The sequence below is a fragment of the Tripterygium wilfordii genome, chromosome 14, assembly GCF_013401445.1.
Source record: "Tripterygium wilfordii isolate XIE 37 chromosome 14, ASM1340144v1, whole genome shotgun sequence".
Lineage (NCBI taxonomy): Eukaryota > Viridiplantae > Streptophyta > Magnoliopsida > Celastrales > Celastraceae > Tripterygium > Tripterygium wilfordii.
In genome coordinates this window covers 3,777,997-3,789,865 of record NC_052245.1, presented here as the reverse complement: position 1 = coordinate 3,789,865, position 11,869 = coordinate 3,777,997, and the positions used below count along the sequence as shown (strand labels likewise).

The window sequence follows — 11,869 nt, the reverse complement described above, 5'->3', positions numbered from 1 at the left end:
AAAATGAATAACAATATTAATGCTAAAAAGAAGCTAAACCTAGTCCATGCTTCAAGGGTAACGGGCTAAGATATATTAGTACGGCATTTGGGTGGGCTTTCATTGAGAGCAATGGGAAACTTGTCCAAGGCCCATGTAGGGTTGTTGACATTGACACTCTTTAAACATGTAGAATGAAATGCCTTATCGAACATTATATACATTTCACTAACCTAACCAAGTTACCACACTTTTTTTGGTTCATCTTAAAACAAGCCTAGTAAAGGAGTGGGAAAAAAAAAGAGAGAGGAAAAGCTTGAGCTTGATGATGGATCTCCTACATTAGCAGCCATAGACATGATAACTATGATTAACCTAATGATGACTCATTTCAAGTCACAAGAAACATTACTCACAACCACTTTTCTAAGACCTACTCAAAATGTCTTTTGATTATGACAATACTTTCCCATGATGTCTGAATCCCAACACAACCAACCCTGTGTTTCTTTGGTTTAAATTCATTTCATTGATCATTTATCAAAGGAACTAAAACCACTACTTCAAAAACAAGCAACCTAGTCCTCAACCCACCATCAAAGGCCAAAAAAAGTCCTGAAACCTCACACACATCCCACAAGCATCATTATCAAGTCACAAAAAGGGAAAATCAGGAAGTTTCTCATCTCAATAAGCGCACACCACCAACTCTTGGAGGGGGGTCCCTAAAAGACATGAACCAAATCCTCATTCATATCATGGGGCCAAATAGTAAAGCCATTTGCCTTTTCTAGGAGAAGAAGATAATAAAGGTATTGAAATAATATCTTTAAAGCACCTTTAAATGGAATTAATCATTCGAATTACAATAAACTCTCCCCGCACCTTTCTTTGTTGAATCACTATTGATACATCTAGCAAGTAAGGTTAAAGAGAATGAGACTTACAGAGCTCTTTGGAATCATTGGTTATGAAACAAGCAATTCGCCGAGGAAATCACAATAAAAAATGATCCTAAAAACAAACTTGGACTGAGTAGCTTTGATATAGCCCAGGAAGGCTTCTTCATCTTTTGATGAATTCTGCTGTAACAACAAATGGTAAAAAAAATATTTGAATAGTTTCCTGAAACTTTCAACTCGTTCTTTACCCTTCTGATGACCCTCTTTGAAACTTACACTAATTGTCACCTTCTTGAATTCACTTCTACGTAAGCGAAAAAGAATATGTACCTCAGGAATTTTTCACCTATCTCAATGAGAGGAAACAAAGAATCCATTTTCACAAGACTACGAGCTGCTGCTGCTCAATCTGCATCTGCTCAAGCCAAGACTCACAATTATCAACGGAATCGACTTGAGAGCTAGGGTTCAGACCTTCACCAGAAGATGGTGGTGGTGCAGCACTGCCAAGAACCGCCAACTTGTCTCTCATCATCTCAGGCGGTGATTCCTTGACTAGAGATTGGACCCATGACAGATCAGGTTCCTCACCGTCATTTCCAATCTCAAAAGAAGATGGCCTTTTTAATAGACCCTGCTCCTCTTTATTGACCGACCAGTCAATTTTTCCATTTGGGGAGCCCCATTTGGACCAAGAATTTACAGGAGATCCAACAACAGAGGCTGGGTAGTTTGATCCAAAATCCCTTGAGCTTAGGCTGCGAAGCTGTTGCTGCTGCTTCTCACGATGGGAAAATGCAGAAAGCCTAGATCCGATAGGTGAAATAGACTCCACACTCCTAGGAGACATCCTACCAGGAGATCCAACACCAAATGAAGCCTGCAACAGAGGGAGCTCAACATTTTTTGGGGAGAATACACTAGTATTGATTGGTGATAACATGCTCTGTTGCTGCTGAAACTGACTGAGAACAGGCGGCTTATGCGTTGGGGAAAAAACACCAGCAGCCTGATCAGCATATCTGGGAGATAAAGAAACTTCACTGGAGAACAACTCATCAAGGTTTGAAGGAATTAGCGTTTTGGACCGACCAGAACAACTCACAGGAGTAGAATTGTTGCGGATCTGTGAGAAACAGTTCAAGTCATTTGACATATGTTGCTGAGCCTCATAATTGGGTAACATATTGAAATCAGGTGGGAGAATATCTCGGGCACTAAGGGAAGATCTCAGGCGACTGGATTGCAAGTTGCTTCCAGGAAGATAGAGCGCTGGTACATTTGATGGGGGCCAAGCTCCAGATGGGTGAGAAATGCCATTTGCAGATGGAGACATGGGTTGAGCAAATGGAGAAGGCGACATGGCAGAGACAGATGACGGGGAACCAGGAAAATGGTTCAATGCGGTAGCCATGTCCATGACATTAGCAGCAGAGGCCGATGCTCGTGGCGACAGTACAGCTGATTCGGTTGATACATACAGGGGACGAAGCTCCTCAGCTGTATGCGCAAAAAAGCACACCCTTCTGTTACAACTGGTACCATCCTTGCAGAGTCGAGTCCGATATTGTGCAGGGTGCAGCCAACACTCAAACACTCCATGGGCATATTCACACATGTCACCACGCCTGCAAGCCCCTTTGCGGAAATCAGGGCAAGGAACACAGCTGTAGTGGTACTTCCGAGGGTCCCGTCGGCGGGCATTTTCTCCAGGGTGAACAAAAGGGCACTCAGTCCAATCATGGGAATATGCCCGGGAACAAGGTCGAACCTTGAAAGAATACATACGGAAATCATCAGTAGCATAGATGCTGTTCTTTATATCAGGGAATGATAGATCAATAGGGTACTCTTTCTTCTCTGGTGCAGAGCTAATAGCCAAATCATTGATTTTTATGACCATCGGAGAAGATATCAAATCTGAAGGAGAAGGTGGAGACCCATTTTCCATCGACAATGAAAGGGTTGGAGAGCTAGAATTAGAGGGGCTAATGGAAACACGTAAACTGCAGCCTCCAACAGCACAGTCAGAAGTGTCTGAGAGGAGTTTTTCAAGTGCAACCCTCATGCTTGGTTGTTTTGGAGGCACCAAAATAACATCAATTGGACGATGACCATTTGCATCCACACAACTTGTATCACCACCGGCAGTGATAAGCAGCTTAACAGCATCAATGGCATTGACGGATCCACCAGAAGCTGCACAATGAAGTGCAGTGGTATTTTCCCGGCCGCAAGTCAGATTTATATCAGCCTCAGAGAGAGAGACTATTAGCTGGAGAACATCAAGACTACCATAGGTGGCAGCAACCATTAATGGAGTTCTATGATCAAGAACAATTTGCTTCGAGCCCTTTTGGCGGCCATACCAGGGTCCAAACTCGTTGATCAATGAAGGATCCTGCTCTATTGACCGTTTGAAGCCTTCAACATCATTGTCAGCAGCAAGTTCAAGAATGGAGGAAAAAGCTTCATCATTTTTAACAGTAACATTATTCATGTCTTTGGAGTCAGAGTTGGGTGAGGTTTCAACAGCAGATGGAGATGTACTAGATGATGATTTTGATCTCTCCAGACCACCACACATGCTTCAATAAGCTGAAAAGAGAAATCCATTAAAAAGTAAAAAACATGAATGAATAGACAATTAACATAAGAACTTGAAGGAAAAAAAAGAGCCAAACTTTACAATAGTATATTTCAAAGCATTGGTAAAAACGAATTATAAAACAACATACATACACACAACAAATAAGGCAGCACATACTGATGTAAATATATGCAAGAAACAGAGGATAAAATTACAGAGAAGTAAAATTACAGCTTTTGAGCTCAAATTAAAACCTTTACGAGAAAAGAAATGGAAAAAAAGCTGTCCAGGAACAACAGACATCCATATCATCTGTAATAACTTCTGGCAATGAAATTAAGGAATCAACAATTCAAATAGGTTTTTACTCCGTGCTAAAATCCAAGATAGGATAGGTGACGAAAAGCATAAGTGGTGAGTAATCAACAAAGGGAATATAAGGTGAGTTGCATAATATGTCAATTGGACATCCAGAATCATTTAAATTAGAAGATTAGCACATAATAAAAGTTCATAGATTCTTTATTCTCAATAGAAGTATTTATCCAGAGAACTGTAAAAAATGACAAAGAATAATGTTGTCATATACATAACTAAGGATATAAAAGTGAAAATTCCATGTAACAATAAAATCATCAAAACTTAGAAAAGAATCCAAAATCAACTGCATATATTGATTTGATGACTGACACAGATACCATATGTGATAACAAGAACAATTCCGAAAACTCATCCTTCAAAATGAAAGCTTAAAAAAAATCAAAGAAAAAGGAAAAGTATAGGAGCCCAATCCTATCCGGATTTCATCACAGATTTGAAAAGAACCAAAAAAAGATTCGATTGACAATATAATCTGGGTGTGTGATAAAGAAAACAAATTCTGGAAACTTGTCAAAAATAAAAAGTGATGAAATACTAGCACACTAAAAATAAAAATATTTTTGAAAAATCCGAATAAGGTTATCTGTAAATTTGGAAAATCCCAAAAAAGCAAATCAGAAAATATTAAAGAATCAGCAAAAGCAAGACGAAAATATAAGAAAATTACTTATAAGAAAACACATTCGTCAACACCTAAAAGAAAAACACCAAGTTTGATAAAGAGAAAAGAAGTTCACAAACCCGAAGTTCATCAAAATCCATATAACTCCTCAAAACTAAAATCCAGTATAAACAAACAAATGCCCAATTAGAAGTCGCGAGAATCAGATTTAAAAAAAAAAGAAATCAAGAAAATCAGTTGATCTGCTCCAAGCTTTCTGATCAAAAAAAACACATTCATAATCAACTAAGCCACCAAATAAAACTCACAAATGTTACGTGGAATCTCAATCAAGTGCAGAACAATGAAAGTCGATCCACAGATCTAGGTCCTAAGCTGCTGCCTCCATAGCCAAATCGAAAACAGTCAAAACAAAAACAAAGCGCAAGACAGTAACTTCACGTCCATTGCGCGTCGATGCTAAGGGAAAGGGAAAAGGGAGTTCGCACAGACAGAGACGAGACGAGGAGGGAGGAACGTTTAGAAATGAAAATTGGAATGAAATGTAGGAGAAATTTGAGGATTTAAATTGGAAGGAAGACATTGAAATGCACACCAAATGGGAATGAAATGAGAGTCAAATTCGTGACGACTTTTTAAAGGCTTTTTTAAGGAGCGTGGAGAGTGATAGCGGGACAACTCAGTTAACCAGTGACAGGGGACTGAGGTTAAGAGTGGGGTTTACTGGTTAAGAGATTACGGACATGAAAGAAGAGGAGAGAACGGACGTCAGGAGAGTGGTCCACTCTGGTTAAATGTTGAGTCAAATCCAGACATGGAGCACCAAAGAAAGAGTCGCAGAGATATGTACAATTTTATTTTTTTCTAAAATGGCCTCGTGTTTTTATGTAATTCCCAAAATGAGTACTCCATAAGATTTGGAAATTGTGTAATATACACATTAATATAATCTTAATATTAAAGATTTGGTAATCTAATGTCCATTAGAAAGGATCTCAAATTCACTATATTAGGTCATAATTATAAAATAAAAATGCACAATTTCTTCATCTTATCCGAATTTGCATACTCAAATTTAAATTTAGTACTTTGACGTTCATGAATAGATACTACCTAAGTTAATTATTTTCCTACCTTACAATTATAGAAAATAAATGTAATTATTGATTTATATCCCTATTTTTATTTATTTTAGTTATTACTTTTATCTTTGATTATTTATTGTTTTATGTTGTAATCCTTTTATGATAGATATCAATTTAACATAACCCTCCTCTTTTATTTAGATTTATAGTCAGTTGGGGTCAGACAGATGATCAATTATTCTCTTATATTATGGAAAATACAAATACTTTTTTATCTTTATTTTTTGTATTGTGTTTTCATTGTTAAAACAAAAGTATATATTAGTACATCTAACGTGTGATTGACTATTGTCCAACTTTTTAACGTGTGCAGTGACAATAAGAAATATATAGATGATTCTTGTTCATGTCCTTATTCTTGTTTTAACCATCTAAGAAATTTAAAACATTTCTTATATTCATTTTGATATTATACAATTTTATTGTTACCACATATTACATGTTGTTAATTTCAAAAAACACAAAATATGATTGCTTTTATGTCCATATTTGTGCTCTCGTTTTTACCCACACCAACTTTGGATAGTACACCTTCTTTTTTTTAGAAGAATATGAGATTTTAAAAAATATGATTCATAATTAATTAATTATCTCGTGTCAAAATTGCAAAAACTATAACAAATTAATTGTTTTTATCCATATTTTCAATTATCTTGTTTCCATTGTGAATGAATTTGAAGACTTCAAAATTATAAATTAAATTAATATTGTTTCTTGTACACAAAACTATGGCACTTAAAACAAATTCCAAGACGTCACTTGTACCTTATTTTCATGGCGACTTTTATTTTGTTAATTACATTTTTTATGGGGTCGTCCAACCAAAAAACCCCTTTGGTGTCCAGTTTCTCATCAAATAACAAATATATATTTTATAAAAAAATATGAATTTTTTATGTAATTAAATTTAAATTTTCACATACGCATCAATTTTACACACTTGAAATTCAATAGCTGTAATAAAGCACAATAAAAGTGACGATCACACATTTGTTGTAGGATCTATTACATTTACAATTGAAAAACATAAATAAAGTTGATGCGCATATGAAAAGTCATATATATATATATGAGAGGACTTACTATATATGTAGGTGTTTTTGGCAGCAGATAACCCAAGCATTTGGAACCTAACTTCTTACAAGCCTAGACACTTTCTTCATGATTTTGGGCAATTGGAAAATGACTTGGCACTTCTCAAAATTAATGGTAGATTAAAGCACATTCTACCAATGCTAATTTTATAAATAAAAAAAGTACATTGTACAAATAAATCCCCATGAGAAAATAGGAATGTAAATGTAGATCTACAATAGAGTTTTACCAGAAAACAGAAAGACAAAGTATATATACTAGTTTCATGGCATAATATTTTTCTATAAAATATTAATAAAAAAAGTAAATTAAAACTAAGTTTAAAAAACAGAAAAAGACGCATGATATATATTAGTTTCATGGCATAAAATAATTTCTATAATATTAATTAAAAATTAACCTGACTCGAGGATTTAGAACATGACCATCTAACCAGCTGAGCTGTATTTTATGTTATATAAAGCCATAATTATTATTATTATGTTATATAAAGCCATAATTATTATAACTTTGATGCATAATATATATTAGCTTCGCGGCATAAATATTTTCTAAAAATATTAATTTAAAAAATTGAAAAGTAAACATGGCATAAATATTTTTTAGAAAATAAAAAATTGAAAAGTAAACACGGCATAAGTATTTTCTAAAAAATTGAAAAGTAAAAAAGAGTTGGCCCATGCAGGTCTCGAACCTGCGACCTTCGCGTTATTAGCACGACGCTCTAACCAGCTGAGCTAATAGGCCAGATGCTATGTATTTCTACAGTTTAATATTTAAATAATATAAAAATTTAACTGCAAATATATTTATACTCAACCGAGTTTCGTTTTAGAATAATTTATTGAAATATATGTAATGATGAATCAAATATATTTAATATTAATTTAGAAGGAGTTATTTTCAAGATGCTTAAAAAAAAATAAATTAAAAAAAACACAACCAACCACGTCCTTGCAATGTCCAAGCCTCCTTTCATAATCGCAAGCTCTCATTTTCAATCTTCTTAGATAAAAAGTAGGCTTGAAAGCAACACAAGTCCTACACATCCAATTATACACAACTACTACAAACATTAGGATGGGAATTGAAGAACCAAAAATTCTTAACTTTTTAGGGTATTGTTTGACAACTCTACCTCAACTACCTTGGAGAGAGAGCCAAGTGAAAGAGGTTACCAAACAAGACTTAATGTGAAAATCCCATTATTGAGAAAAGGTACCAAAAATGGGTCTTTGGAAAGTGATTGAGAGATGAACAAAAAACTTTCACCTTGGCAGGTTTTCAATACTAGGTCCCCGTCCCTCAAGTGGGAACCAATCTCAATTGGGGTCCATACATGATTCCACTATCTAACTTTCTCTTCAGTCCCTAAGACACCAATCACCATACACTTGGCAAAATCACGCCTTGGGGAGGTGCAAAAAGGCCACCCACGTGTCACTGGATGAATATTTAAAAAACTCATCCAGACATGACCACATTAAAGCCCGCGGAAAAGGTATTGGAATAAATCTGTAGATCTAAATCGTTGGTTCATGATGTCGATTAGGCGTATAATCTACAGCACAAGATGCGTCCAATGATTTAGATTTATGATTTCCATTGGAATCATTCCAGCATCTCTTACCCCAAAGCAGCCCTTAATGTAAGACCTCATCCATCCACATTAGTACCATTTGTCTGTTTTGGATCAATTCATATTGGCCCGCATGATTTTTTCTTTACAGACCCAACAACTGTCAATACTAGTTTGAGCATAGAAAAAACACTTGTTATTAGTTAAGAAGTTTAACATGTCATATTATATACTCCGCTTCTTTTCATGGACGATGTAGGATAAGAGACTAAGTCCCATTATCACTCAATAGTTTACTTATCATCATCAAATTTGATATTGTAGAGGCTTATGGCCATCCCCACTCGAGGCGGTGCTACGCATCCTGTACACAGAACTACGACATTTTAATGCCTCTAAATTATGTTCTCAATGGACCAATAAACCGCCAATGAAGATGGTAAAGAGCATTAACAACCACTAACAAATCTCTTCCTATCACAAGTAAGGAAGTTCCTGCTCGGGTTAGAATTCACCGGTAAACTTGTCCCTGCAATATTTTACATCTACATACAAAGTATTTACAGAAGGGTCAAACCTTCCACGTGTAAATTTTGACTTTTGACACATTCACAATCACGAGCTGAACTGTTGAATTAAAGTGGGGACCACGTTTGACAAAATAAAATGGACTAAAACATCAATCTTGCCCATCATATATTGTCATCAATGGTCAATATGGAGGCCCATCAGCCCAATATATAAAATGTCTGTTAACAGGCCTAAAATATGGTTAATGAGTTGTATTTTAGAAAGGTTATTGATAATTGTGGATGGCAACACAAATTTAGAAGAAAAAATTCAGGAATTTAGTTGAAATAATTCAAAATGCAAGAGCCAAATTTTTAAAAAATGAATAAAGAGAATTAGTCAAAAAAAGGAAAGTGAAAAAAAAATTATATTTATTTTATTTCATATTAAGAGAAACTTAAGTAATAAATAATAATCCAAAAGTTATAGACAATCAAAGTAAATTGATGTCATATAACATTAATTATTCAAGGAAAACTAGGGGTTGATTTAATTCAAAATTGCAAAACATTAATTTAGTATTTATACTTTATTAAATATAATTTTGTTCTTTTTAAACATGGGTTTGGGGAGGAGGTAGGATTCAAACCCACGACCTAATGGATGAGTGAATCTTTACATGCAATATGATTGTCGTTCAATTAATGGTTCACTTGCTAAATATAATTTTGTTAAGTGTTCACATTTCAATAACTTTTAATCAAGTAAATTGATTTTATCATGCTATAAATTTTAAATATAATCAAGTAAATTGAATTCATATAACATTGATTAAATATTAATTTCAACTTATTTTCAAATAAAAATTATTTCAAAATCCAGTCAGCCAGTCTGATCTGGTTAGTAAAACACTATTATGATTTTAACTACCAAGTTTGTACTAAAAGTATTTTTTTACCTAACCGATTTCATGTAGAATCTATTTTATCATGCTATAACTATCTATTTAATTTTTTGGCAATGAAAATAGAAGAGAATTCTCTCCAAATTTGAAAATTTTGAGATAGTGGAGGAAACTAATAACTTAATTAGAAACTAGTCATCACTCTCTCGTAGTCACAGACATCCACACCTCGAGTCCAGAACCATGAAAGTCAACAAATTTAGTTCGCTAACATTCACTTGTTATCATAAGAGAGAAAGATCAAAGGCCCCTAATACTGCTACCTCCATAGACAAATCGAAGCCACAAACGAAGCACAAGACAATAGCTTTAATGTTCATTGTTGTCGATGCAGAGATGAAGAGAGTAACGTCTAGAAAATCGAAATTAGAATGAGATGTTGGATAATTTCGAGGATTTAAATTGGAAGAAATGACATTGAAATGCACAACAAATGGGGTTCAAATGAGAGTCAAATTACCGAGAACTTCTTCTTTATGGGGCATGGAGAGGGATACCGGGACAACCCATTTAGTTGATGATAAAGGACTTAACAGTGTGACTTGTTTGGAGAGGAAGGTCAAGAATAAAGGGACATGCTAATGAGACTAGGAACGTGAAATATGCTCTAGTATTAAAAATAGAATTGAAAATAAGTGGATTTGGATTGATCTAGGAAGATGTTAAAGGCGGATGATCAATTATTCTCTCTTGTTGTAGTAAATACAAATAATTTTTTATCCTCATTTTTTTAAATATGGTTTTCATTGTTAAAAAGATGAGTACATGTAAAGTGTGATTAAGAAACATATAGATGATTCATGTTCTTGTCCATATTCTTGTGTTTTAATCATCTAATAAAAATTTCATTCACATCTCATATTCATTTTGATATTACACAAATTTGTTGTTACCACTTATACCACACATGACATATTCTTAATTCAAAAAATTACAAATTATTTTGCTTTGATGTCCCTAATTGTGCTCTCATTTTTATCCACACCAACTTTGGAATTTGGATAGTACACCATTTTTTTGTGACGAGAATGTGAGATATAAAAATATGATTTCATTATTATCTCGTTTCAAAATTTCAAGAACTATAAACAAGTTAATTGTTTTTTTTTATCCATATTTTTCAATATTCTTTGTCTCCACAATGAATGAATTTGAAGACTTCAAAATTATAAAGTAAAATGATATTCTTTCAAGTCCTAAAGCATTCGTAGCCGTTGGAAATCACACTCGGAACCGCGCTGCCACCGTGAAAAAAAAAGTGGCCGACCCAGCGTACTCCGACGTCGTCTGATCACTGTTGGGCCGGAATGGGCCCAAGCCTGTAAAGTTACGGGCTAAAAGACTACAAGAGTTGCTAGTTGCTACCGTGATCAATAGAGACGGCCCAAGGAATTGGTCTACCGATTTCACCATCTTATCCCATCAATTCCTCTGTACAATGAATCAAACACAATTTAAGCTGTTTTTTTTTACACCATATTTTTTTGCACATGTACTGCACTGGGCCTAGAAAAAATGGATAAGAAGCGAAAAGTCATGTTTTTTTTTTTTTTTTTTTTTTAAAGGACTTTGGGGAGGGGTAGGATTCGAACTCACAACCTAATTGGTTGGTGATCCCTTACATGCATTGTGATTGCCATTCATCCATGATCTTCTCGATCTAAAAATATATATTTCCAATCCCGTCATCCATGCCCTTCGACCCTCATTAACCAATTCAAAATATATATTTGGAAAATTATATTGTTAGATCGAGAAGATCATGGATGACGGGATTGAAAAATTAACAAGCTACCTATTTGGTTTCGTTTGACATTCGGTGACTTGTCCGGAAAAACAAAAACTGTAATCTTTCAATCACTAGTATAATTTATCAATTTCTTAGATCTTCCTTGACATTTTGCTGTGACAAAAATATTTAAGAATGACACTTTTTTTTTTTTTTTTTAAAGAATGGCACTTCGAACCTCTTAATAGCAAGCTCATTTTTTAATCATTTGATGACTTATTTGGAGGCTTGCGGTAAATTATTTGAATATCCTTGACCATTTAGATTTTTAGTGTCCAAAATGATAACATTTCTACGAAAAATTATGTCCAAA

The 11,869-nt window shown here is 34.5% G+C and overlaps 1 protein-coding gene and 1 non-coding gene across 2 annotated transcripts; both read right to left on the bottom strand.

Moving 5' to 3' along the window:
• Positions 1 to 783: 783 nt before the first annotated feature.
• Positions 784 to 5,106, bottom strand: LOC120015079 (zinc finger CCCH domain-containing protein 30-like). The gene is made up of 2 exons (XM_038867299.1): positions 4,783 to 5,106; positions 784 to 3,479 (listed from the first exon to the last, which is right to left on the bottom strand). Exon 2 carries the CDS (start codon positions 3,466 to 3,468, stop codon positions 1,261 to 1,263), a length of 2,208 nt encoding a protein of 735 aa, XP_038723227.1. The 5' UTR covers positions 3,469 to 3,479; positions 4,783 to 5,106; the 3' UTR covers positions 784 to 1,260.
• A 2,281-nt stretch (positions 5,107 to 7,387) lies between these two features.
• On the bottom strand, positions 7,388 to 7,461 carry TRNAI-AAU. The gene has a single exon. It is a non-coding gene; the product is annotated as a tRNA-Ile (tRNA).
• Positions 7,462 to 11,869: the final 4,408 nt, after the last annotated feature.